This window comes from Typha latifolia, chromosome 7, assembly GCF_019914945.1.
Source record: "Typha latifolia isolate L0001 chromosome 7, TyphaL0001v2, whole genome shotgun sequence".
Taxonomy (NCBI): Eukaryota; Viridiplantae; Streptophyta; class Magnoliopsida; order Poales; family Typhaceae; genus Typha; species Typha latifolia.
The window spans coordinates 3,412,279-3,440,220 of NC_133092.1; the positions used below are offsets into that span (position 1 = coordinate 3,412,279).

Consider the following 27,942-nt stretch of genomic DNA (forward strand, 5'->3'; position numbering starts at 1 on the left):
ACAAACCTTTTTCTTTCCAGATCCTTGTGGGAGGATTTCTATCTCTCTATTTATAGAACGATCCAAATTGCCCACGTGCATTAAAAATCGAACGAAGGAATTTAAAGGCGCCGACTTTGGAGAGGCGTCTCCATTGGTAGGAAGCTTTAAGAAGGTTCAAACGTGCATGGCGTCGTAACTCATATATATCCTCCTCCTATTCCTTTCTAAGTTTAGCTCAATTAATATTTTAACAGAGAAAAGCTCATTTTGAAATATTATGCCTTTCACACTCAGGGATTTGACCGGATTTGAACAAAGCTGAAGGGGGAACGAATCGGAGCAGGACATTAATTAATAGTCAGTGTTTGGGAGAGGAAAAGAGACAGGGGAGATAAGGATCGAGAGGGGAATTTGGATTTGGATTTGGATTTGGATTGGGCTTCTATTAAGATCGATAGACACCTGCCGACACAGTTAAGCTCGCAGCTTATTGGCTATTATTTTTGGTACGATTCATGAGACCTAGATGACTTTAATTAACAAAAGGCCTAGTCGTCGTAATTAAAATTGGACTTTATATATTCCCAGTAATTATCTTAAGTTAATCGATAATGTATGTGAAATGTCTTTGTCATTAGACCATGACAAAAGTAACGAGCTGAGTTGATATTTGATGAAACCTTTTACCAGAACATTAAATGCACACGAGTATGATTTAAGAATGATCAAAGACTTGGTCCGCCTATTTAATTTAACCTAATCTACAGTAAATTCAATGTGTGTATATATATATATATATATATATATATATACTTCTAGAATAGCTTGGCTTTAATTAATATCCAATGAATACTACTTCATTGACTGTAGTAGCTTAGGTCTAACTTCTTCAATTATCCGACAGAGCTCATGAGGGTGACGATGGCCATCTCCAACTTGGATTGCTTTTGGTTCCAAGTCTGGTAATTGGTCGACAGGAGAGATTGAGTAGAAAATAAAGTTGTACTAGAAATATTAAAAGCTAGTCAATGAGAAAAGAAACACCATGGCGTGCTTATAAACCAAATCCACTTTGGTTGGTGCATGCATTAATAACATTCTAATTTTCCAAAGTTGCATTCAACTTGAGGAGGGATAGGTATGAAGCTGGTGGTAGGTATACGACCAGTATTTTCCAACGAAAGTCTTCAAATTTTTTTTTTATAAACTGGATATTAATGACATTAAGCTCACTTAGTGGCCAAGAGGCATACTAGATTATTGACGTGGGGAAGTTTCATTCAAAAATAAATATCATTTAGAAATGTATGGGACTTCAAGTATTTAGACCGTTGAAAATTTGCTCATTTTTGTGTAGACCATCTATGGTGCATTGACTCGATAAACAATGTGGAACATTTCAAATGTCTTTTCCATTTATTGTCTATTTAATCTTTTTAAATTAATAAAATATCACGTGGCTATTAGATGATCAATTTTATATGCTCCGAAGACTGTCTTGTCATTATTTATACAAAAAAAAAGGAATAAAAAGAAGAGAGATTAAAAAAATACATACAGAAAATGACGATAATTTAAAGGATCAAAATATAATTTACCCACATTTATGATAAAAAAAATTTAGTTTAACTTTCAATTACGGATATGGGTCGAGTTGTTTTTTAACGAGTACAGATCAAGTAGGTTTATTTTCAGATATTTGATATCTATTTAGTTGCATAATCTATAAATAATATACCCTAGCAGTTATGTCAGACCTGTTAATCCATAATAAACATGTCCCACTTACCTGCTGCCCTCTTCTTCTAGACTCCCATAAAATCCCCTTCAACCTCACCCTCACTTGTATCTGAACCCTTACCCTCTTCTTCTCCTACCTCCGCTCTCTCATCTTCTCTCTTGAGCTCGTCTTCCGCTTTCAGAGCCTCCTCCTCTCTTTCCTCTCCTGCACCGCCTTCTTTGACACTTATCGCATCTAGAACACTTCTGACTAGGAGTGTCAAAATAAATGAGCGGCTTGGGCTCGGCTGAAGCTCGGGCTCGACTCGGCCCGGTTTGAGCTGAGGCGAACTTAAGCCTAAATTCAAGGTTCGATTTGAATTTTGAGTCGAGCCTGAGCCAAAATCAGCTTACTCAGGCTTGACTTGGTAGGCTTGGTATATAAACTTATCAAATCATAAATTTTAAAAATTCTCAAATCCCAACAGCCTCCATTGCTCCAATACTAAATTCCCAAAGCCATCGACCCCTCACTCCTCCTCCTCCTCTTTCCCCACTTTCGATCCTCCTCCTCCTTCTCCACCGTCGGCTCACCTCCTCCTCCTCCTCCTCCTCCACCATCCGGCGTCTCGATCTTTGGTGTCACGAGGTTAAGGAAGCTGAGGTCTCGGAAAGCGAAACAAGCAATAGCGGCAGGACAAGGAGACTCCTAATTATAGAGACGAGTGTGAAACTGCTTCCTCGGTTCAAATCCAAGCAACTCCCATGCCCACCGGTTCTTTTTGCTCCACCATTGCTGGCTCCCTCGATCGAAGCCCTCGATCAAGATTTCATCAGAAAGGAGAGGAGTGAAGAGGAACTGCTAGGGTTTCATCGAGGCAAGGGGGGAGGGAAGGAGGAAGGAAGATTATCTACAAATTGCGAGAAGCAAGAGAGGGAGGAGAGATGGAGGCTTGATAATAGACTTGAGCTCAGCTCAGGCTCGGTTTAGCCCGGCTCAAGCTTGGGTCGAGTTCGTTTATACCCCTACCTCTGACTAGCTCTCCTTTGTCGGCCTTGATGCGATCGATCTCGTTGGTCAGATCATAAATTCAATGACTTTCTAAACTTCTTTTTTGGTATGTAATGATCCTCCAAATTTATTTTAGTACATAATGAACTTCTAACAAAAGGGGTCAAGTGAGGTATTTTAGATCATTGTGTTGTGTACTTAAAAAAAATTAATGAGAGTAAAAAATGGTGATACCTAAGTAGGTGTAAAAGGAAATATTCCAAAAAAAAAATAAAATTTTGCTCCAGTATTTCGCACTTTGGTGCTTTCATTAGCACTAGTAGATATGGACCCCACTCTGTGGCAGGAGGGATACATTGGCGTGAGATAGGCGAGGCCACCTGGCTCGGGGCCCACATGGATTGTGCTCCTTCCACGTTTATTTTCTGGATCTTCTTTTTCGAGTCCACTTACCGCCAAAGACCAACTGCTTTGTCGTATTGCAGATGACGTGTCCTCTCGCTCGTCGCTAGAGTTGGTCACGTGACGAAGTCGGCTGCTACGTCTTTGACCTTGCCCTTCCCAGATATTTACGGAAACGTCAAACTGATCCTAACGCTGGTACATGCCTAAAATGGTCAAAACCGTTAGAAAAATGATTCAACTCACCGTATCAAAACGGTTCCTAATATTTAACCTGACGTGGCTTCCATCAAAGTCCCCCGACATGGATCGAGCCGGTTTTTGAACGAACGAAGATTTTGTTGGGCATCTTCTATTCGATTCAATACTGGTAAGAGAAAATCTCGACTAAGATTGTTTATTTTGTTCTTATTCCTATTCCTATTCAAAACTCTTCCTCTTAGTGTCCGCCACGAAGACAGCAACACAAAGGCAATTAAATCAAAAACCACTCTGATGAAAGAAAGCGATCAATACTATGAATCTCTCGTGAAAAGAATGTTATTTCGCTGTCTCTTTCTCAATTTATATTTCTCGGTCTGAAGCCGCAAATATTATGATTGTTTAGATAGTTCTGCCGACCTTTATTGAGGTTACTGTTTAGATTTTCTCTCAAAGAAAATATTCCTTTAAGGATCTCCTCTTGTTCCTCAATCATCAGAGAATGTGACATTGTATTTGGGAAAGACATCTAATTTTATATTTAAGTTTCAAGCGGAATTAGTCACTTAATAAAAAAAACATAGAGTTAGACTTCAAATAGTCAAAAGAAAACTTAATTTTAAGGTTTTATTTTTGAAACATTTCAAAATTCCGTACATGTATGATTTCAAAGTGTGCCACGTTCTCATTGAGCACTCTATGTGAATCTAAATAAGGGTTTGGATGGACCCATCAAGTTATATATTATTCCATACGTTTGGAGAGATGGGTGCAGAAGAGCCATGGACCCGTACATACATGAGACATGGGCACATGCCATTGGCTTACTTTATTCTTTTCCTTTCTTTCTCCCATAATATATATATATATATATCACATTTCTCTCATGTTATAATTGAATACACTAACTTTAAAGGTTTCTTCCTCCTTTGAGAAAGAGATAGAGGTTGGTGTAAACTTCACCACATTCTTCCTAAGATCACAGATGCCAACCCTCTTCCTAAGATCCCAATCCCAATCCCAATCCCCATGCCCACCCACTTTATACCTAGCTTCACTTCTCAACTTGCTCTAATGTCAACTTTATTATTTTACCTGGCCTTTTTCTATGAGAGAGACGTGGGAAAAGGGACCAAGGGGAGTGTTTTTAAAATAAAGAAAAAAGAAATGAGAAGTTTTATAAATTAAAATAAGCTTCATTAGGGTCAGAAAAAATGCCATCATCCTAAATACATCTACTGCCTAAAATTCTACCCAATCCTATATATCGTTAATCCTACCGGCTAATTTATCCATATAGATAGTTCAAACTTCAAAGCAATCAAATTATTTGATTTCTTAATTCCTAAATTAGTGCTCAGATGATTAGAGGAAATTATATTGTACTAGCATTCTTGAGTTCGAATGTTAGCTGGTGTCAATTTAATTGTGACATCATTAAATTTTATTTCTCTTTAAATAAAATTATAGTAATAATTTATAGCTATTGTAAAATTGAGGTCGCCCAATATTAGAATAAAGAGAAAATTGTAATTTATCCGTTCATAATTTAGCTTAATTTTAATTTACCATCATGTACTTCAAACATAATCGTACTGACCAAATTCCAACAATTCATCAACCGTTAACTAAAACGTAAAACAGACTTAATTATCTCTATACAAAAATAGTATGATTTATAAATAGAAAGATATTTTAGTCATTCTACTATTTATTCGTCGCGAGAAATATTAACACCAATAAAGCACTATACTATACTCTAGGATTGAAAAAAAATTAAGAGTTGCAAGTTGATCTGGAATACAATGAGATAAACTAAAATCAAACTAGAACACAAGTGTAACTAAACCCCGAAGTATTAGGTTCTCACTTCTCTCCAAATATATGGCATGCTATAAATGCAGGATCACTCATTCAAGAGCTGCGATCTTTGAGATCTATAAAGAGATCTTTTAAGGAGAGGCGCCTTGGAACTTTAATGAGCCATAAGACGAGGTCAGGGTCAACATTCTTTGCTCGAGGAGGATGTCTGTCGTTTGATGTTATCTACTCGTTTGTCGTTGGTTGAAACGTGTGCCTTTGCAATCATTTTTTTAAAGTTCTCGAAAGTTTGAATCCAATCCAAACAAAGAACAAACCACTTGACCTATTCGGCTATTCTCCTTCTCCATATTTGACAGCTATGTTTGATATGCAACTCTTTGATTCTTTCTTTGGCCTGGAAGCTGCATTCCTTTTTTTTGAAAGTAGAAATTAAATGATTCCCCTTTCAAAGCCATTGTCTTTTTAGACTTTTTGAGTCTCTCCACTAAATTTAAGCTGAAAATATTGAAGTATAAATTCAATCTTGCAGAGTTGACGTCTGCAGCGGGGAAGGCGAATGAATGGTTCGCTGTCCTCTTTAAGATGTCAGTTAAGCAGGCCAAGAAATGGTCCCATGAGAACCAAGGCAAAACTTGGAAGCAGCAAAGTAGGCACAAATATACAGTCCATTCAAGCAATGGCTATTGTTGAACCACTGGATTGAGACATGAAGCATTCAACCATAGAGACTTGATAGTACCGCAGAAGAAAGAGCCTGATTACATTGATCCTCACATACGGCATGCTTTGATGTTGGTTAGAAAGAAGAATTATAAATAACACTTTGAAAATCCTGCAGTAGTTGCTTTTACAGAAAGAATGAACCACACCGCCGAATTAGAGTGTACAAAATAAACAGCAAGAGTAAGGGAATCCACTTCTTTGACTCAAATACATACATTAAATTATGACAAGCAAAAAAATGGAGCTCGAAAAAGCAGCCAGGGAAAGATTTCGCCAGGCATTAATTTCTCTCCACAGCAAATTTTGCCTTCTTTCCACTCGAAAAAGATGGAAATTGCTGATATAGACCCAAACAAAATGTATAATTGACTAGTTTGGTTCTATTTGGATTCGGTTTCCAGCTTCTGTGAGTGATGCGCTTGCAGCAAGAACTTCAGGCGAGATATCCCAGTTCCCACTTCTGTGTCCCCAACTTAGATTCCGTACCTCACTTCTGGTAACAAGAATGTTCCTATCGGAAATGACACTTTCAGAGTCTGAGAACATACTTTGCATCTCATTGCTGTTTCTTCCACCCATCTCCTCATCAACCCCGTCATAATCACGACGCTGAGAAATCTTCAAGAGATCACCACCAATCTCAAGATCATATTCAACTTTTGCACGTGGACCACCAGGTACTTCATCTTCCACCTGCACAGCATAGGTGACTGGAACTGGTCTTGCCACTTCATCCTGCACGTAGGCTTGGAACTTGTTTCTAGAAGATTTTATCTTCGTGCAGAAGACTTCTAGAAAGTTATTTAGACAACCTCGATCAAAGACATTGACCCTATTGTCAGCTCTGTATCGGAAATTCTCATATGTGGTCTGATGAATTGAATATAATTACTCACTATGACAACGAAATCAAGCTAAAGAACATAGGAGGAAAAAAGTTGCATTTCCATTGCACTAGATATTTAGATGCTGTTGTTCAGAAAATAAATTGGCAATAATAAATTATTTAGAATAGCAAATCCACATGAACTTCAAGACAGTTTTCCTACATTTACACACAGTATCATGAAAAGAGAAAAGAACTAACTTTACTAGAATTGTTAGCGCATACCATCGTACAATACAAGTTTTATTAGAGATATCATTCCAACTATCCTAAGATCCTGACATTTCAACTTGATCTTCTAACTTCAATATTCTAATCAAATGTGTGTATGAATTACATATAGATCAGATATTGCATAAACATTTACTTATGCATAAAATAGATTTGGCAAGATTCAAATAGTGAAAAAGAAGAGCATATACAACTGTTGTTCAACTGCTGGCAAGCAAGTTATAAACTTATAATGAAGATTTAGAAAGATACAACTAAAATCTTAGGATGAACAAATACGGGCACAAAAGATGTATTCGTAAGTCCGTGTTGAAGCAAGAAGCTCCCACAAACCATTAGGACTTGCTATTTAACACAAACACAATGACCAAAGGAAAAGGTGGTATAAGATATATTAATGTGAAAAGGTTGAGAAGTGGTCATTAAACTTGTAAGCATAGCGGAAGTGAAAACAAGCAATAAGATATATGAGTTAGTAGAAAAAGACAAGATGCTAGTCGACCTTTCTTACATATAGAAGTAAACTGACCTGGTTAACGCTCATGAGATAAAAATGAAACCCAGTGAGACCACCAACAAACCACAGAGATATGAAACAGTATATCATTAACACCACAGATGCTGGAGATCCTTTCATTGCCTTCCATACGGTAGGATAATCCTCGCCCATGAGAAACTTGATGTACAATGCCGACATTGCAAATACATAAATGCAGAGAAGAGTTGCGGAAGAAACAAATAAGAAAAAGTAACGGTAATTGCGCTGCAAAAAAAAAATACCAGTAGAAAATCAGAAGACATGAATTTAAAGGTATATCATAAAATCAGAAGACATAAACATTGGCAGAAAATGCAAGATAAAAAAATACTAAATCATAAAATAGTGTCAATTAAGTATATCAAAGGCAACAAATACTCCATAATGAACTACAACCAGTAAGTAATAACCAGAGAAAACGAGTAACTCACCAGGCCAATGCACTGTCCAACCCAAGGGCAGTGATGATCAAAACGCTCTACACAATTATTGCATATAGAGCAATGAGAACAACGAGGAGGCCGATAGACCATGCAAGTCTCACAATACTTTACTTTCACAAGCCTACCGTTAACTATTTCATCTCTTGTGCGGGGAACATTGGGTTCCTCTGGGGGATGTGAAGCCCGAGGTACAATACCAGGATCCCGAGCTGAAGTAATAAAAAGCAATAACAGCACCTAGAAATCAGAGTTTGACACAAAACAAGCTGTGATTTTGGTGTCTAAGTGGATGCAAGATAAACAAACACTCAGCAATACATGGAGGAATCCATCACTAAAGTTCAGGCAATACAACCTCATTATTTACATCTAACAAAATTATCATTTTGTGTATACAATATCACCAGTGTCCACTAAGATATTGCTAGATGCATATAAAAATGCATGTATCTAAGTAGATGCAGATTCTTCATATGTAAAGGCGGCTGCTATGCAAAAGATCTTTAGAGTTGGCATCATAAGAACCTATCTTTTTTGTTCCTGAGCCTAGCATGAGGACTTGTAAACATAAAAAGCAAAAAGAAGAATAGCATGCAAAAGAGAACAACTAAAGATCTCTAAAAAGGTACTTTTCAAATGAAAAAATGAACAAGATGAAGAAAAACATGCAAATGATGCACAAAGATACAGCAAATGTCTTTATTGGTAATGACAGAAGAAACTTCACTATAAACCACAGTTACAGTACTCCTTTGTATAGTACAAGGAATGAACTTTAAGACAAATTTCTCGCAAACTAAGAATGACATAAACATATCGATCCCTTAGTCCAAACTACATGGAGTGGGCTATACTGATCTTATTTCTTTTTTCAACCTTGTTTCTCACAAGCTTCTCTGTTGTACCAAGTGTTATCAGTGAATGTCACTTACTAATGACCAACATTATCCTCAATGATTTCCCAATAAATTACCCATTGCATGCAATATTGGTTCTTAAGTTATTTTTTAGCATGAATCCTCTATCTTGATATCTCGATTAACTAAGCTTGCATTCCATATACTCAATATAAAGCTTACTTGTTCAAGAAGCTTTAGATCCTTACAATTTTTCTCCATAGTTTCTAACTTAATGTTTACTCTATCTAAGCTTTTTGCAAGTCAATAAGTACCATATCCAATTGCCAATATTTGTCTTTTTTTTTCTCTAATACGAACCAGGTCAGATCATATCACACCATAGGGTCATTGGACTCAATAGGTTGAGTCTGTTTATCTTATTTGCTTTTCTAGTTTAATTAAATCTTAGTAGGTTGCATCTATAACTTCCAAATGAACAACTCATCAAAATTTTAAGTCCTTTTGACAATTAGATCAGTCGGCATTGATCTTCAAAGTTCCATATTCAAATCTGTCCAGAAACCGTTATGGATCGGGTCAAGCCGGTTAGTAACATCCTCACTTCTACTATTCTAAATAAAACCTTAGGTAAATATCTTGAGTAGTCAATCTACTTAGCATAAAACCAAATCATTTTTGACACTCATTTTATGTTTCAACTATTCTATTTCAAAAGACTATAATTTATAAGTTGATTTCATGAATCTATACATAACTCTGTATTACTTAATATTTATTATTCTTTCACTTTCCATTTCTTCCTCTCATTTCATGCATCAAACATTGATCTAATTCCTTCTTTCTTTCTCTTACTTTAAAAAATTCAATTACTTATGTATATTGACTTATCCATCTTAAATACTTAGCATAGAAATAGATTATAATATGCCAAAAAAGCTGCATTAACCAATTTCTTAGCTTATTCATTCCTCATTTGTGTCTTTCATCATTTTTCACTATTTCAAGCCTTTTCTCGGTTATATTGTTCTTTTAAAAAACCAATTGCTTTTTGAATCTCACTATTCAGCCACCAACTCTCAAAACCAACTTTCTTTCCCAAAAGGAGTGTTCCAATTTAATCCAATATATACTTTCCACGTCTGATGCTTTCAAATTATACTCCATCCATCTCTTCCCATATTTCTCATTTGGTGTGGTAGGATCAGCGTATAAGTGCTAATAATATTAAGTAAGCAGGTACTTACAGATTACAGATCAACAATGGAAACATAAAATGATTCAATTATAAGATGCTTTCTACCTCTCAACTAAGATTCATATTTCCAACAAAAGATATAATAACGCTTATTGGACATGTAAAATAAGTCAATTTTTTCCTGCTCATAGTTGTAGAATTAGCGATTCCATGCCCTAAGTATTTCTATCATGACTAATCCTTTGATGATGACAGCAGGACGAATCCATTCATATATCATCTACTCGTCAACGACAAAGTGTAAGGACCAACTAAGGTTCTAACTTCTAAGTATCAATATTGGTCATTAGAAAAAAAAGATATGTATTGGCCGAATCAATTTTTGACTCTTTTTTAATTATTATTCTAAAAATAATAATATAAACTATAGAAAAATCTTAGAAGTTGAGGAAAACAAAGATAAGAAAATTTAGATTACTCAAACAAGATAGTAATAACATAGTACAAAGAGTGAAAATACTAAGAACAATATCTAATTCTAAATGGATTTAATAAATATATGTGCTTATCGCCATCATCACCTCTACAACAGAGGTGATAGAAAGCCTCCTGTAGATGAGGTTAGCAAACCTTTGCAACAGGGATAAGCATAGGTGTGTCAAAAGAAAACTAAAAAATGGAGTGAAGGAAGAAAAAAAAAACATCAACAAAAAAAAGAGAAAAATATGAAGGAAGCACAAAATGTGGTACCCGAGACATCAAGATACTGATAGTTAACGTCTTGAGTTATATTTAGATTAGATGCAACTTATGGTGAGTTCCACATATATTCTGCACAAAAGAAAATTCAAAAGTTTGCATTTACAGCCAATATAATCGATGTATATCAATTGATACGGCTGATACTGAACCATACTAGGCCGAAACCAGGGCCGATACATCTCAATATCAATCGATACTTCGAACCATGGGAAAACAACCAAGATGATCTTAGAAGATCACACATCCAATCAGTACTCCAAGCAGTTTTTGACCTCATCACTCTTATTGATTAGTGTAATTCCTGTACTTGCTTCCTCTATGGCTGGTCAAGTAACAAAAATGTTGTATTTTAAGCAAATCATCATGTACTATTGTTTACTTAAAAAACGAGGGATACGATTAGAAAGAGAGAGAAGCATGAGCTATAACCATAGTAAAATCAGAAGAAGAAAAAAAACCTTATATGTTTTACCACATTGGTTAACTGAGGTAAAGGAAATACCTATTAGTCCATTACATTCTACAGCAAGTGGGAAATAAAATCCAACAATATAGACCCTAGATTAGAAATCCAACAATATGGACCCTAGACTAGAAGTTATGCTATAGAAAGAGTACTGACATGGATTGTAAAGACTATTGCAACCACCAGAACTGCATATCCTGCATCGTATGCAGGAAATCTGTGGACAAGATGTCTTGCAACAAATACGCAAAAGATCACAACTGGAACAACAATAAGTGAAACAGTGACAAAAAGTGACTTAGCATCAGGCCCAAATATCAACCTGCCACCAAAAATGAACCTCTGCAAAAGAGAAACAATGCAATTAAACATTTCTTCCTATTGATATAATGAAGTTTGAGTGACTATCAAATAATCAATATTGTGGATATTTTGTCAAAAGATACTTCATAATATGCCACTGATAAAACATCCAATAAAGTGCATAAAAATTCTGAACCATATAAGAAACTTAGTGCAAGTTATAATAAAGCAGTTCAGCACTGTTCTTGTTACATGAACAAAACTCACAATAAACAGAAAAGTTGTGAAATATACAAAAGCTTGTAAATAATATTATCCATACAGATAGAAATATGATATGTAAGTTATACAAAGCAATGGTTTATGATCAGAACAATCTTATCCAGACAATCCTCTTACATGCTAGAAAGCCAAGAATAGCAATGACAAATTGCATTGTCAACACCACATAGTACAGCCTTGGAGATGACTGATCAGCTTTTAGGTTATGGTAAATGTTCTGGAAATGACAGAAGTCATGGTATGATAATTTAACTAGATGATTAAGAGATTTAGTTATATTAGCAAATTTCTTACACATGTAAAAAAAATATTAAATCCTCGTATTCCATTCACACACATATGAAGAAATTTCAAAAGAATAAGTTACGGAACCAAAATAAAGAAAATGGGAGCTTATAAACACATTTCTGCTTTTCACCTTTCCCCTCTCACCTGAGTAGACATAGTTTCCCTTTGTCCATCAAAGTTCTATTTGTCTATATAATACAACTCAAAGTTTAAAGCATCAGTAGAAGACAAAGCAAGTTCTAAAAGTGGCAGTTGACATGGATTATCATTATGACATTATCCACATCAATGAGCCTTTAAAGAATTGAGAAGGCTCTGGTGCCAACTATAAACGAGGATAAGAAGTAACTTGATACAAACATTGGAACTCATTTTCTATACAAAATGTTAAGCCACTGTACCTAATACTATAAATCAAACGTTTTCACTTCAGCTCTCTTTCCAATGTGGGAGTGTTCTCACGCATGATAACTCAAAACTCCATCAACAATATACACCCAACGTAACTTTCAAAATGACTACAACTAGAAATCAGATTACAAGTAACAAAGAAATTGACTATAAGAAGCCAAATGAAAAGGCAGGCCTAGGGACTGCAATAAGTAAGAATCCCCCTATGAACTCGACGTTTAGAACAATAAACCAAATAAAGCATCAATAAATGGACTGGGCATTACTACTTACTAGGTAGGCTTTAGAGAACACAAGACAAGTATTATCTCGTAGAAACTAACAACAGTCCACAAATTGTATTTGAACCAACCAAACACAAACACCTAACCTTCTATACAGAAAAACCCACCAAAATAACCACTTTGAACATAACCCAGCTCGACTACAAACTAGAGAAGAGCAGTCACCATTCCACAATCTCTCCCAAAAGTACGAAATCAAACTTCAAACCCACCTCACACAACAAAGATCAACACACACCCACTTGTTAAAATCGACTCACGAACAGCACAAACACCCCCAATCAAACAAGTAATCAAACCACAACGAAACAAAGTTAGATATAAGCAAGAAGGAGCCTCAAAAACTTGCATTGTTTCCTTTCCAGGCTTGGTAAACGCGCTTGGCCATTAGAAATCAAACCCTCTCTGCGGTTAAGCCAGCAAAGTCTCGATGATATAGAACTCCCCACATCTTTGTCTCCGCCGCTCCAAATCGATACGGAACGAACCAAGAAGAGACCAAATCGCCTCTCTCCTCTCCTTCTCTTTCTTCTCTTCTCCTCTGTGCGGCTTCCAAAATTGGTAGAAAGGCTGCTCGAGAGCGCAGCGAGTGAGTTGTAAAACGAGGGCTTTTGGCTGGAAAATAATAATAATAAGAATAAAAGTATGGTAATTAGCCACGATCTAGTAATCTACTCTACGGCTTCGATTTGGGTAGAGCAAAAGATGACCAAATTAACCTTGGACTGGCATCGTAATTTCTTGCTTGCCATCCAACGATTGGTCCCCTTTCTTTGGCCTTTGTCCAATGTGGAAGCTATTCCTTTTGGAAGGGGATTAATTAATTAATGACTATGATTTCTTACTTATTCAGAGTTAACCCAAGCACTACTCATTAATTAATCCTTGTTAAGCCTAAATATTTCCTAGTACCACAAAGGATTGTACTTGTCTTGTCAATATCTTGGTTGACTAAGATATTAAGTTAAGTGATTTGATCAAAAAACATGGAACTTGTAAAAGGGTACGCTTAAAGTGTCCAAGTGGCATCCATTAATTTGATTCTCACATGATCACACATTACTACTTAGTTCATGGGTTCCCTTAAAGAAGTCAGCATCTTTCTCTTTCCTCCTCCTTTCTCGCTTTAGACTGAACAGAGAAGAGGTTGTAATCTAAACCAAATCTTACGCAACCTTATGTAGTTTATAATATATTTCATACTATGTCTACGAACGATAACAAATAATAGGCTAAGACCAAAAATCTTTGGGATTTCTTACGATATGGGATTGATATTTTGGCCTATGAATCAGAACCATCGTATACGTTAAAAGTTAGACCAACTATTCAAGAAAGCATATATTCTAAGCTGAATTCCTCTTACATGATATTTTTATTTTAATCATTGGCAGGTCGGAAGAGAAGCTTCTACCATTTTATAATCTCTAGAAATCTATTGGCACTTGTAGATGGAGCACTAACCAACTTATATAATTAAGAGAAAGAGAGTCGGGTATTCTTCTGACTACTACTCAAGCTGGATTTTATTTGTTAAGTAGCATATGCAATCCTTTGAGGTCCACACTTACCTCTAAGCTGATTCATTAGAGGGATTTAGTTACGGATTTAATACTGTAATGATTAAGAAAAGATTATACTAAGACTTGAGTGCATGTGTATACACGTGATTAACCCAAAAGATTGTGGTCGAGCATCTTCCAATGTCATCAATGTTGTAAAACGAATCACTAATTTGGCAGATGGTGTAAAAGATGCATCACATATGAGCATTATTTAATTTGAAATCCAACATTATGCCCAAGTGATTAACTATAAGTACCACAGAAGAAAAAGAGTAATGAGTCTTAAATTCTTTGTGTTATCTGACACCTATGCACATTTTCTCTCATAATCTAACGTCTTTTGATAGAGGATTAACGGCAATAGTAATCGAAGACATGGAAACCAACTCATGTGCTACATATAGAAAAGAATGATTCCCAGAACTGTTAAAAGTTAAATACATTTGACGACCACATTGTTAGTAAGATCTGGTTCAACATCGGTGGGCAAATCAAGACCTAATCTTTTAAGGAAGAAACCTGGACCTCACGAATTTATTCCCTGTCAAGGCCGAATTCCTTCTTCTGGATCTTGTTCTTTTGAATGGGTTGAAGAGCCCAGCTATAATTTTTTATTTTGTAACTAGTCATCAGGTGTAACATTTAAGGAAGAAATCCAGGACCTCCAAGAATTGGTCTGTTAAAATTCCTTCATCTGTAACTTGTCATTCGAATCAAGTTGTGAAATTCAAATTATCGGGGATCCTGCATTACTCCTTGACTTACAAGTCTTGGACCTAGATGATAAGCTCCAACCATCAGATTGAGATTGTGAGGTCCTTAAGCTGTACCCACCCATAGGCACATTGATCTCGGATTTTCTGTATCACTGAAGCAGCTAAACTAACAGTTTGACGGATTGCAGCAAACTCCTTCTCAAAAGACGGCCTGGTTTTCTGATCCAGCTGCAGTCACAACATTATTTTAGGTGCTAAGGCATGGAAAGTATAATGAAGGAAATAAACTAGATTACTTGAGATGAAAAATAACCTTCTCTAGGCACCTTGCTGCATCCAACACATAACAGAAATACGACAGCTGCCTGTACAGATCTGCCTCTGTAAACTGTAAAAAAATAAACAGCACCAATGAATGTCAATTCATAAAAGAGAAGCAGCAAATTATGCATGAAGATAAGATAAAACATGATATTGCATGAAACTAACCTGTCTGATGAGATGGCCATTACAGCGTGGGTAGTTTGGACAGACTGTACCTCTCTCTGAATCACCAACAACCCGAAGGTTCAAACAGCGAGTGGTATATTTGCACATTTCATCATCACACTGGCATAAGTGATCAAATAACATGTAACTATGAATTCCTCAAGGCTGATCAAGAGATATAGACTTCCAATGTGGCATTTGAGAATAACAAATAAAGTGAAAAACATGGCAAGTATAAATCACTTTTTACCATCATAACTCCTTTGTAGTACAAAGAGACGAAATTATCAGCCTGCCTTTTAATCTGCATGTGCAGCAGTCTTCTTGTTAGTTCCCTAAACATGTGTGACGCACTATCATAAATTCATAACTTCAAAATTTCTGCACCTGGTTAGCAAGCATGGCTGGAGATATTCTACAGCCATCAACATCATCCGAACATCTTAGGCAACGCATTCTACACCAGAAGTTACGATTGCATTCCTTACCTGTTTCTGAATCTGGTTGGCTTACATTGCTTGACGTAGAAAGTAGACTGGATACAGGGGGGCACTCAAAAGTACTGGAACAGCTTGGACATGATAACCTTAGTGGCTCACAGCCGTGATACCTGCATGTGTTGGTTTTTGTCACAAATTTTCTCAAATACCTAAGATCATTTATTCATCTGTCAAAATATTTACCTTTGATCTTCATCAATTACAGATAAAAGCATAGTCGAAGGATCTTGATTATCAGATTCAGCTGCTCTCGATTGAAACTAAGAACAAAAAAAAAAATCCTGAGAAGAGGACTACAACAATGAAAGATGGATTACTAGCTTGACGGAGCACCTTAGAGGAATCAAGTCCTAGACACTCAGCCAAACGAGCTGGGCTGGTTCCCTGAACGGACGCACACAAACGTGATACGACAGGATGAATCTAAAACAAGAGATATCAGTTAGATCATGCTGTCGAAGTACGTGTGTGTGTATATGTAGAATAAAAGGAATATGTAAAAGAGAAACCTGTTGTGACAAGTAATAGTCAATGTCAATCATCCAGTTGCCACTGTCTCTTTTCAGCTCATCAGGATGCCTAGCCCTTTGAGCTATTCCAGTAGAAGTTGTACCCTAGCCAAAATGGTAACAAAAGTAAAATCAAATATCATAATGGCTTTGCTGAGCTAAACACCTCACTGTGACATCTCTGATTGTCAGTTAATATATTGAAACTGCCAGAGACAGGCATATCTGATGACTCTAAATTTTACAAGCAATGCCTCAAATATGAAGCAAATACTTTCACTGTTTCACACAGAGTCAGATAATAAAGAAATAGACCCTCTTTCTCCACAACTTAGCAAATACATGAGTATATATATCAAAGCAATGATGCCTACTTATACCTGCTGGCAGCAAATGATATAAGGAACTGTATCTCCAGCAGAGCAACCTGGGTAACCATTTTGCTTCAGTCTCAAAGCCACCTAAAGAGACAAGTAAATATGAACACTAGTGCATAGGTAAATCTCATTGGTTTGCATGTCATTCACACATAGACAAGTATAAAGAAGTGGTCTGACCTGAACGTGCGGCTGGTTTTTACCATCTGGATAATCCTCTGGTGGTTTTGTTAAGGTCTTTGTGATGATATATTTTTCAAGCGTTATTTCACCATTCCTCATTTCCTCTTGAACCTGTAACAAATAGAGAAGTATGAAGTCAGTTCAAAGATCACATGTTTTATTTATAAATGAAAACAAAGCTTCTGTATTGAAAGTTGAGGAAATCAGGAATAATTCCACTACCATCCAGAAATAAGACTAACCATAGAACAAAAATGACTCAATTAGAAACTACATGACACCTAGAAGAACTTAAGAATTAGTATGTGCATCCTGACCTTCATAAGAGAATTGTGGATTGACTCAATGACATCCTCACAGGTCCTGCAGTAATTGGTAAGTCATACACAAATTGGGAAAGACACTGAAATCATTGATTGTGACATTGATGAGTGTGCAAATGCACTTGCATACCCTCCGGATAATATCTGGCTCAAGCAAAAATCCCCTATTTCTTTTGATAGCAAACTCCAGTCACGCCGAACCATATCAAGGCCCTTGCGCTCAATGGCCTGGATCAAATAAGATATTAGGAGAGAGAGACATTTGTGCAATTTAATGACGCAAAAATGGATATATTCAACTTAACCTCATATGGTATCCCATCTTTAAATAGCACTTTCACAGCAGCATATTTCTTCTTTTTGAGAAGAAGCATTCTCTTGTACAAACCATCAAGATCAATCTCTAGACAACGATATTTTTTGTTGACCTGCATCAGAATTCAGAAGTAAATTTTCACCAGTATCTAATATACCATGTGTTCAAATAAGATGTCTTCTTATTTTTCTAAATTCTAAATCGACAGCTAGCATAGCATATCGTTCTCTTAAAGGATTTATGAGGCATGATAATTAGACAGGCCTTACCTCCTGAATGACCTTTCCAGCAATTGCTTTTGCCTTAGAAATATCATCCAGCCCACTATAGATCATAATAGAATCTGTATCCCCATAAATCACCTGTTCAACAAAAAGAAAATAACAATCAACAGAAACAAAGTTTAGGATTCTCATTTTGCTCCTCTTGGCAAAATTTCAGATGCTGCAGATTTCAAAACTGATTGTTGGTCCCTACATATGTTGCTGTGTAAAGGATGAGAACAAAGAGGACATAAGCTGCAAAATGATTATTTTGATAGGCCGGACATTCAATTTAAAGGACCGGAGATAAAACTACGTATATATGCATTCACATGAAAAATTATTTTGTGTTGGTAAATGAGCATGGATAGGATTTAATAATTTAAAGGGTTGTCGTTTCATAAAGAGTTAATGGATGGCTATAATAACAAAGGGAAGAGTGCTTAGTCCAATTCATTCTTATGTAAGACATGTGTTACTCATAGAAGGCTAAAACTACAAGTGTCATTCCCTACATGACTCACAAAAGTCATCTTCAAGAAATGGCTGGAGTGACCAGGACAATGTCAAAAGCATCCTACAAGAACATGTTTCTTCCTACTTCCGTGTTATTCTGCATATAAAAATTACAATGAAAAGGCAAAGATGAAGAGAGTAATATTTCAAAGGGAAAGAATAGATAGGAAGAAAGAGAGATGGCACGCTTGCCCAAAAGAGAACTTCTTTCTTAAAATCTATCATCCAAGAATGGCCGTGCCGACCGGCACGTGGCATGAGGGTGCCGCACGGCACCCCTCCTAATGCATCGCTGCTCACCATCGACCTCGTCGCCGATCGCCGATCACCGGTCGCCTCATGCCCTAGCCATCGAGAGAGGAGAGAGAGAGAGAGAGAGAGAGAGAGAGAGAGAGAGAGAGAGAGAGAGAGAGAGAGAGAGAGGGTTAAAAACTTAAGTTGTGGGCGGCGATGCATAATGTCAAACCCATTTGTCATTTAAAATGCCTCTAAGTTTGAATAATGTCAGACCCATTTGTCATTTAAAATATAATTTAAATCAAGTACACTTCTTAGACTCATCAAAATGTCTCAACCCAGAAGTGAGAAGTCCTAAAATATAAAATATAAAAATCACCATTCTCTAACAGCTTAAAGCTTTTTGAATAGTTGGTGAGTTGCAGAATCAATTGACCAGGACTAAACAAGAAAGTCAGAAACTAAATTGGAAGACCTTAGATGCAAAGAGACTTCACTCAAGAAAAATCTAAGTATTACTTACGCGAGTTCTAGGCTCCCTAACGAAATATACTTTCTACCAAAATGTGACGAGAACCAAGTGCTTGGATCTCAATTTCAGAAATAATGCAGCACTTAGAGGAGCTGAACTGTTGCATTGCCCGCCTATAATGGCACTTGTATGAGAAATCGATTTGTAGCTTGCAAACCAAACAGAGGCATTTCAATTCCAAGAGTAATTTATCGTGCAGGATGCATGCAAATCAGTCAAGCATTGGTGTGCCAGGAGAAATTATAAGTAATTCTTAATTCTACATCTTGATAAAATAAATTAATCTAGTTTGGGCAGATCAGTGGTTATTTTCTATCAACAGAAAAAAGTTTGCCACATTAAAAAAATATTATTATGGTCTTTGCCACATTTACTCTTCCTACTCATAATCGGTTTTTTACTTCTACTTGATTTCAGCTTTGCATAGTACAAGTAATATTCAATATTCTTAGTCCTAATAGGATCTGGCTTTTAGAATTCAAGTAAGATCTGGTTTTAACTTTGACTTTGATGTTCCATATCTTCTTAACCTAGTCAAACTAGAAATTATGTCTCCCCTAAAATTTCACTATTAACCTAATCAGACTTTTTAAATAGCCTAATCAAACCTTAAACTAGAGTATTTAGGGCTCCTTCAAAAAATAATAGTAAAATATTCATTGGCACTAGTCACTACTACAATACCTGGCGCTATAGTAAACTCAGAAAAGAGTTAAATTAAAGCTAATAACCAAGTCTAAAGTTACATAAAATCTACTAAGCTTTCAACCTCCATAAAGTTAGCAAGGCATAAGTTATAATTCTAGCTTTCTAGGTGTTAACAATTATTAACACTCTACTCAGGCTCACTGATATATTGTTCCCTCAAAAGTCAGAAATTTCACATGAGATATAAAAGACCAAATGCATCCTGCAAACACTTCATGTACTCTTGGAGGAGAAAAAAGCATCACCTAGTGCATGGGCATATATGGGCATTTCCAAGATGTATGCAATTATTGCACTCATTGGAACTTTGGGAGGAACTTTGGAAGGTCATTCCGCACAAAAGGACGAACCTCTAGCCACAGGTTTGTCAAGAGAATTCTAGGAAATATCAATTTAAATCATGGAAAGCTTACAATCATAGTATTGGCAAAGTAAATACCTCTAAGTTTAAATTATTCTGAACAAGATCAACAGTACTTTGCAAGATCTCCCTTCCCTGCAGAATGCATCCAAGAATTACTCAGAATATATATATATATGATTTCAGTCAGCTATTTTTAAGGTCTGCACATTCTCTCTTCTGATAGGGCAAAATTTATTGTGAAATAGAATGTTTTACTCACTTGTAGGGTTATCAGCTCCGCAAGTGGTTTTGCATAAAACCTTGAATTCGAAAAGCCCAAGCAACCATACATGCTGAAGTAAGTACATTAAAAGAACATGTTAGAGTTTATAAGGTACATCTAATGCAAAGCAACAATTTTAACAGTCCGACGGCAGTGACCAAGATCATGACCTGTTGGCGGTCAGCTTCAGTGCCTGTTGTTGAATATCAAATTGCTGAACTTTGAGACCGGTAGCAGTCTTAAGCCATGACTTGACCATTCTTCTTCTCTCAACCAAATTCCTCAGCAACTGTAAGGACAAAGGATTAAGAGAACTAGTAAATATGTAACAGGAATTCTATTAAAGTAGAAAGACTATGTTTTGTATAATGCCAACTAAACGACTTTAAGAGTGTTAAAATAACAGATACTTGTATTATCTTAGAAATGGTCTGACAACATATTATCTCATGGAGTGAGACAGGTTAAAACTAAGTTATACAGTAATAAGAATTTTCTGAAGAGTAGACTATCCTAAGCTGAAATGACAGCATAACTCAATAAAGCCATAAGTTTGAACATTGTTAACCCCAAAGATCCAAAATTGAGCTTCAAAAGCTAACCAGTTAAGTTCCATATCATGTTCCCGACATATAAAGAGATGATGCAAGGATTCTAATCACAATGATGGCTCGACTAATATTATATGAAAATGGAAATTCATTATCTGAACAATACGCAGTGAAAAATATACCTCAGGTAAAACCCCAGTAGTTTTTGAGGATGGTAGAGTAGGTACAAGACCTTCAGGAGATCGTTCAACTGTAGTGAAGCAGATGTTGTACTCCTATTGAATAATATAATAGAACTAGTCATTGAATATAAAGCATAGTAGGATTAATAATGAGTCGTATTTGTAGCACACTATCAAAATTAGAAATACATAAAACAAAAATAACAGATCTCAGACATTTCAGAAGTTCAAATACCTGAATAATTGAAGGATAAAGGCTGTTGAAGTCTAGGAGTAGAATATACTTGTCATAGAGACCTTTTTTTGGTTCCAATACCAAGCCACCAGAGTAGGAAGGACCTTTCCTTCCCTTTCCTTGATTGATATGTTGTATCTCATTATCAAGAAAATTACCATTCACATTTAAGTCATCAGCATCCTCGCCCTGTGGGTTAGCATTAGTTTTTCGCTTCATTGAGTTCAACTCCTTGTGAGCCGGAATCTTGTCTGGTACGATGAACTTCTTCGCATGAAAAGCATGCAATAGCAAGTATTCTACTCGTTGAGCCCTAGCACCCTGAAAATGTCACAAATGATGTCTTGATTGAACATCTAAATAATTTCAATTAAATAATGTGATGGCATACCTGAAGAGTTTTTCCCCAGAGATTACCACTGATATTAGTCAGTTGCCGAGTAAGAGGGAGAACACTCAAGTGAAACATCAGCTCCAGAGATAGCCAGGCATCAGTCTCGCAATATTCAACCTATTTTCATGAAATAAAATTCAGTTCAAAGTATGGGTCAATTGGTAGGCATCCTCAAGTTATATGCAGATAGTAGGGAATGCAATTGAACAGGGAAAGATAAAACAATTGCTAAAGTTGTTGGTAGATCATACCAATTCAAGAAGAGTTCCAGAATCTTGAAACATGGAAGGAATATCATGTGGAGGAATCTCCTTTTTGTCTTTGTTCAGCTGTGTCTTTGCCAGTTGTGTCAAAGAGTAACTTACCTACAGAGGCAAAATAGATTTAAGCAGGAAGTCTGGGCAAGCAAATTAAGCCGTCTAATATAATATTCATATACCTCTCTCAAGAGGTCTCGTGAGCACAAATAAGTGTCACATAGGAGACGACCGGCAATGCATGACATCATTCCTGGGCTAGCTCCTGAACCATAAGGGGCAGTTCCTTTGGTGAGTTTAGGCATGACAGAGCGCTTAAGACGACCAATCTTGGACCACATACTGCTAGGAACTTTGCAGACCTGCATTAAGAGAATACATGCATCAGATCCTTATTCAGGAGATAGGTCTAATAAAGTCAAAGTGCCACTTAACACTGGGTAGCTTTTGAATTCGATCAGATCAAAGTGCCACTTTAATTGCAACCTCAGCTTATAAAAGTCCAGTGCCTCTTGTGTATGGTGGACTGATTATTTGATTGACAAATAAGACAAGATATATGAAGCTCAATGGAAGAGTCAAACCTGAGCTCGGTGGAGGAGAATATCAAGGTCAAACCCTGAGATGTTGTGTCCAACAAGAACATCACAATCCAATTTGTTCAGTTCAATCATTAAACGATTTAGCAAAGCACGTTCGCTGCAAGAGATGCAGATACTCAGAGAATGAATAAGTGCAAAGCAGCAGATATACATCAACCATTTAGATTTATAAGAAAGAAAGGAAGCAAGATAACAAACAGCAGGCACCTGCTCTCTAATGCCAACACGTTTGCCCCAGCTTTGGTATTTCTGTCAGAAACTTCTTTCATGAGACCCATTGGAAATATGCCCCCTTCAAGTTTGCGAACAACAGTAAAGTAACTGAGTATAGCCTTCCTCTTCCATTCTGAAGCCACCATAGGGCCATCAACCTGAAGGGTTTCCATATATAATTGGATGAATGCATGTCAAATATAACTAAAAGTCTAAACATCTACTGTGTAGTGCTACAATGAGAGTAATGACAGTTACATTTACAATAACTGCATAAAACATAGCTCAACACCTATGAAATATATGCGTGACCAAGAGAAAAGGATTTTTAAAACTACAGTAAAGAAAAGAAGAATCTTACTTTTGCCCTGTGACAGCAGATGACAGAAGCTGAGACAATCTCATTAACATTGTGCTTCTCGTTGATGATTGTTTTCAGATTAATTGCAGCAACAATGACAGTAGGAACTTCTAGCAAGGTTTTTGAAGTGCAAACTGAGATATCCTTGGGACAATCAACAATTACTTCAAACTTGCACCAGCTGACCTGTTCCACGGCCAACCAAGACCTCACTACTATCAAGAAATATGCATGAATTGACAAACTGGATAATTACCAGGTCTCAAATAAACAATGGAGACAGGCAAAAGCTAGAAGGTTGAACAATAGATAAAGACAGAAGTATTATGAAATAAAGGGAAAGTTCGCACCCGCTGAGACAATGAACAGCTTGCAAATTTTGAAATTGATAGCCAAGATGGTCCTTTGATTTTTCTTTTGACTAGAAACAATTCAAGAGCACTGGAAAAGAAAACGCTTGGTTAGTTTCTCAACTTAATTAATGCATGAAGCAAACATAGCTTATGACATTCAAGTTTTAGTTTATTAGATACAAAGGTTGCTGTGGCTGCAATGTTTGGCTACAAAAGGATAAATTCACTAAAGATTGTTAAATATATGATACACATTGTCAGTCTATTATCTAACATCTTAAACTTTTAATCGATAGGTCATTTGACATGGTTTTAGAGCTAGCTTTTCTAGAAGTTGAGAGTCCAAAACACAGCTAGATTCACTAAAGATAGTTGAAGTATGAAAATACAGCTATGTCAATAAGAAGCTTTCAGATGTTCTGTCATTGCTGCAAGCTTCAATATCCCATAATTGCCTCCTGATTCAAATAACATGATATGCAATAGAAACGAAGATGATAAGCTTGCAATTCCCAACAGTAATATAATTAGGTTCATATGTATTTTATTACATGTAGATTTGACCTGACAAGGGTCTTACAGATTATGACCAGCAAGAGTTAATGAACAATAATGCAAGCTATTCTTGTTGGAACTTTTCTTTATTTTATGCAAAAGAAATAGATGTGTATAATTATCATACCTGTTTCGTGTACCAAGTAATGCAAGGAAATGCTCTCCTTTAATGTCCGCTGGAAGTGCTGGATCCTGGCAAATATCTGATAGTATAGGTACTTAAACAAGTTGCAAAAAGAAACAAATGCTCATATTGCCAAACCAAGAAAAAATAAAAAAAGTTGCCATTTTGTGGGTGAAGAAACCAAGTATATTTATCAATGAAAATTCATCAATTCTTTTCATATGGCCTCCTGAACTCAACTGAGCTGTGTTCTAGAGTCTATACCAAATTCCGTACTTGAAGGGAGACCAACAATAAAGCTTGATGGAAAATCTACTTACCTTTTAGGCGGAATGATATTAGCATCCTCTGTGTCGCTCAATAGAAAACAGTTATAAAAAGTAAACGTCTTTGGAGCAGGTGTACTCACTACTCACATCATCTGCACTTCATAATAATGTTGCAATTCTAGTGTACCAAGTTAAATACTAACCTAAGAATTAGCATCTTATCAGGTTGAATATTTTCCTTTGAAGAGAGAAAAGTCCATAGATTTTTCAGGTTGAAGTTTTTTTTTTGAGAGAGAGAGAGAAGAAAAGTCCGTAGATCTATCAGGTTGAAGATAAAACAAAGAATTAGCATACTAGTTTCAAGAACAAGGGTACTTCTTTCACTTTCTCTTAAATCACTAGAAACGTGTATTGCCATATAAGGAGCAAGAAAGATGTTATCTTATGAAAGGATGGAAATGGAAGCATCAATATTATTGACTACGAGGAAGTGATGTTGCATTATTGATATGATAAATAGGCACTATATGATGGTGATAAAGAAAAGGGTTTCCTGGGAAAGGAAGATGTGCATAACCTTATCTTCATTTATAGATAAGCATATCACATGCAATGAAAAGGAAAGTGTGGAAGGAGAAAAGTACCTTGTATGGGTAGTTAATCTTAAGAACATACTGCTCTCCGCTAGGTAAATCAGACCTCTCGAACGCATAATTCCTCTGAACTAGGACAAAGTATGATCACAAAATTTCAATGGGAAGTAAACAAGAGTGAGTACATGATCAAAGTTCCATAAATTGTAATTAATTGTTTAGCATGGAAGCTTACAAACCTTAACTGGTGTCATGACAAAAGATGATACATTAAGATCTGACAATATTTTCGTTATTTCGCTCTTTAATCCTGATGCCATTTCCTGGAGAGAGAGTATGAGATGAATGTTGGAACCATCAGTGAACATTACATAAAATGATGTGGTACAATTACAAGTTAATAGCAATTCTATGAAGCAGTCTGCGCGAGCATTCTTACTTGTAGGGTTGCCCGAAATAACGGTGCGGAATCATGCAAGTCTTTGGATTTCCTCATAGTCTCCCCTACAGCACAGCTTGGAAACACAGAGCTGTTTGGAATTGCATAAACACATCTTTGGAGATTCTTTACAATCACACAGCAACTCTGATACGCATTACCTGTTTTGACCTGACAATAATGCCACCGACAAGTTAATAGGATCTTTTCATTTGGATTTGGGTGTGCCACGCAAGGAACTAAGAGGAAAATGCAATTACTTTTGAGTAAGATACTTCTAAATAAGATATGAAACTTCACAAGAATGTGTGGCACTTAATAATATTTCGCCGTTCAGCAAAAACTATCAAGAGCACTCAGGAAGATTCAAAGGGAAAGACAAGAAACAATAAATAAACAAACAGATCATTTGAATGAAATTTGGCAGAACACAGCATATCTAGACAGCCCTAATAGCAAGATATATCTCGCATGGAATAGCCATTTACATAGACATAAGGATAGTTAAACGTTATATTTCTCCCACCACTCGCAAGTAAGTCTTCAGTCCAATGAGACCGATTCACAGGGTGTTAAAGTGAGTTTCTTTCCTCCCCACCCATGCTTCTTGTAGGCAAGAACAATTTTATAGTAAGCCGTGCTAATAATGGATTCAGGTGAAAGAAACATAGAGAAAATAATTTACCTTCCCAAATAGATAGATAGTGCCAGAGTTAGCCCCAAACGGCTCCTCGTATGCATCAAGTATGTAGAAAGGCAGCGACCCATCCGAATCAAGCATAAACTCTGACTTATCATCATCATCGCCAATGGATTTGACCACCCCTCCTTCACCTCCACCATTCCTCTCTTCTCCACATACCGCCTTCCAACCAGCTGTCGCACTCATCACGCTCCCATCTGCTTCCACTTTGATCTTTGCATTAAAGGAATTCCTTTTCTCACTCTTCCCCTTCTCCACCTTCACATCTCCATTGGCATCAGACTTCACTGCATCTGAAATTCCATTGCTCACTGATTTAATTTGAGAATCTGTAACGACTTCTTCTTGCACCTCCACAGGAGCACCATTTTCCTCGAAACTAGTCTCTGATTCAACACAATTGACCTCCACATTTGGATTTCCAACATCAATAGGCTGAGGCTCGATCTTAACCTGAATCACTGGCAATGGAAGCGGCATAATAGAACTCCTAACCGTCCGTCTCTCCTTCCGGTCGTTCTCATCAGGTGCGAACTCGGCGATCACATCGTCGACGATGCTATCGGACGACAAAGACGCAGACTTTGCCCGCTCGTTCTTCTTGAACACCGATGATGTGAACATTGCCGAGAGCCGCTGCTTTCCCGCCGAGAGCGGTAAAGGCGGCGGCTTTTTGACAGTCGAGTCCTTCTTGGCCGCGGCCTTCCTCTTCTTGGGCCGGGCCTCGCCGTCGTCCTCGTCTTCTTCGGAGGAGAACGGTACGTTGGGATGGGACCAGTCCTCCTCCTGGCCTTCGTCGGCGTAACCGAGGCCATCGTCGTCGACGATGAAGGCTCGGGCCTCGTCGCGGCGGCGGGCGACGAGGGCCGCGTAATCCTCCTCGGGGAGCGTATCGTAGATAGGTGTCTCCATCTTGACCTCGAATGAGGAGGAGTCGGAACGGCGGCCGCCGGAGCTGCGGATGGCCTTGAGGCGCTCGAGGGCCGCGGAGCGGGCGGCGGCCTCCATGCCCTTGGACCGGTTCCGGCGGCCGAAGGCGGAGGTAGAATCCGCCATTATCTCTCTCTGTCTCTCTCTCGGAAGATCGAGATTGCCCGCTTGATCGGGAAATCGCAGTGTGCGGTTTGATTTGGCGGGAAGGAGTCGAGCTTTGGCGCCAAAACTAAACGAAGGACACTAGGGCTTCTACATTGTAATCAAGAAAAGGATGGTAGAAAGAGAGGATCCGATAATCAAACGCTAACAGCAAACGGGGATATTGCACTTATAGTTCGACGACACAGGATATAACTTGACAAATGGCCCCCATTCCCCATATATAACCCATTAGCCCATGTAAGGCCCATTTAGTTGCACAGCCTTTGAAATGGAGCCATTTATACGCATATTATAGCAAACAACTCCCAACTCCCGACTCCCGAGTAGAGTAATGTAATTTT

The 27,942-nt window shown here is 37.2% G+C and overlaps 2 protein-coding genes across 4 annotated transcripts; both read right to left on the reverse strand.

The window, feature by feature from the left end:
* Nucleotides 1–5,932: 5,932 nt before the first annotated feature.
* Nucleotides 5,933–13,472, reverse strand: LOC140792370 (protein S-acyltransferase 8-like). Of its 2 annotated transcripts, XM_073143331.1 has the most exons (6): nt 13,162–13,415; nt 11,401–11,586; nt 8,087–8,198; nt 7,950–7,996; nt 7,510–7,743; nt 5,933–6,733 (listed from the first exon to the last, which is right to left on the reverse strand). In XM_073143331.1, the coding sequence occupies exons 1-6, from the start codon at nt 13,198–13,200 to the stop codon at nt 6,233–6,235; spliced, it is 1,119 nt and encodes a 372-aa protein (XP_072999432.1). In that variant the 5' UTR covers nt 13,201–13,415; the 3' UTR covers nt 5,933–6,232. The 2 variants fall into 2 exon arrangements, with proteins under 2 accessions (XP_072999432.1, XP_072999431.1); XM_073143330.1 differs by having other exon boundaries at nt 7,950–8,198; nt 13,162–13,472.
* A 1,281-nt stretch (nt 13,473–14,753) lies between these two features.
* On the reverse strand, nt 14,754–27,701 carry LOC140792965 (DNA polymerase alpha catalytic subunit). Of its 2 annotated transcripts, XM_073144232.1 has the most exons (31): nt 26,486–27,701; nt 25,801–25,971; nt 25,601–25,684; nt 25,413–25,487; nt 24,503–24,567; nt 23,818–23,908; nt 23,468–23,653; nt 23,101–23,264; nt 22,876–22,990; nt 22,474–22,653; nt 22,286–22,399; nt 22,032–22,151; nt 21,641–21,961; nt 21,406–21,498; nt 20,843–20,961; nt 20,670–20,742; nt 20,486–20,542; nt 18,060–18,152; nt 17,780–17,902; nt 17,605–17,702; nt 17,469–17,514; nt 17,149–17,262; nt 16,972–17,052; nt 16,592–16,696; nt 16,416–16,505; nt 16,266–16,342; nt 15,970–16,192; nt 15,833–15,886; nt 15,583–15,702; nt 15,407–15,481; nt 14,754–15,321 (listed from the first exon to the last, which is right to left on the reverse strand). In XM_073144232.1, exons 1-31 carry the CDS (start codon nt 27,557–27,559, stop codon nt 15,175–15,177), a joined length of 4,548 nt encoding a protein of 1,515 aa, XP_073000333.1. In that variant the 5' UTR covers nt 27,560–27,701; the 3' UTR covers nt 14,754–15,174. The 2 variants fall into 2 exon arrangements, 1 of the variants encoding a protein (XP_073000333.1); XR_012109852.1 differs by lacking the exons at nt 14,754–15,321; nt 15,407–15,481 and having other exon boundaries at nt 15,686–15,702; nt 15,833–15,917; nt 16,071–16,192.
* Between the last annotated feature and the right edge of the window lie 241 nt (nt 27,702–27,942).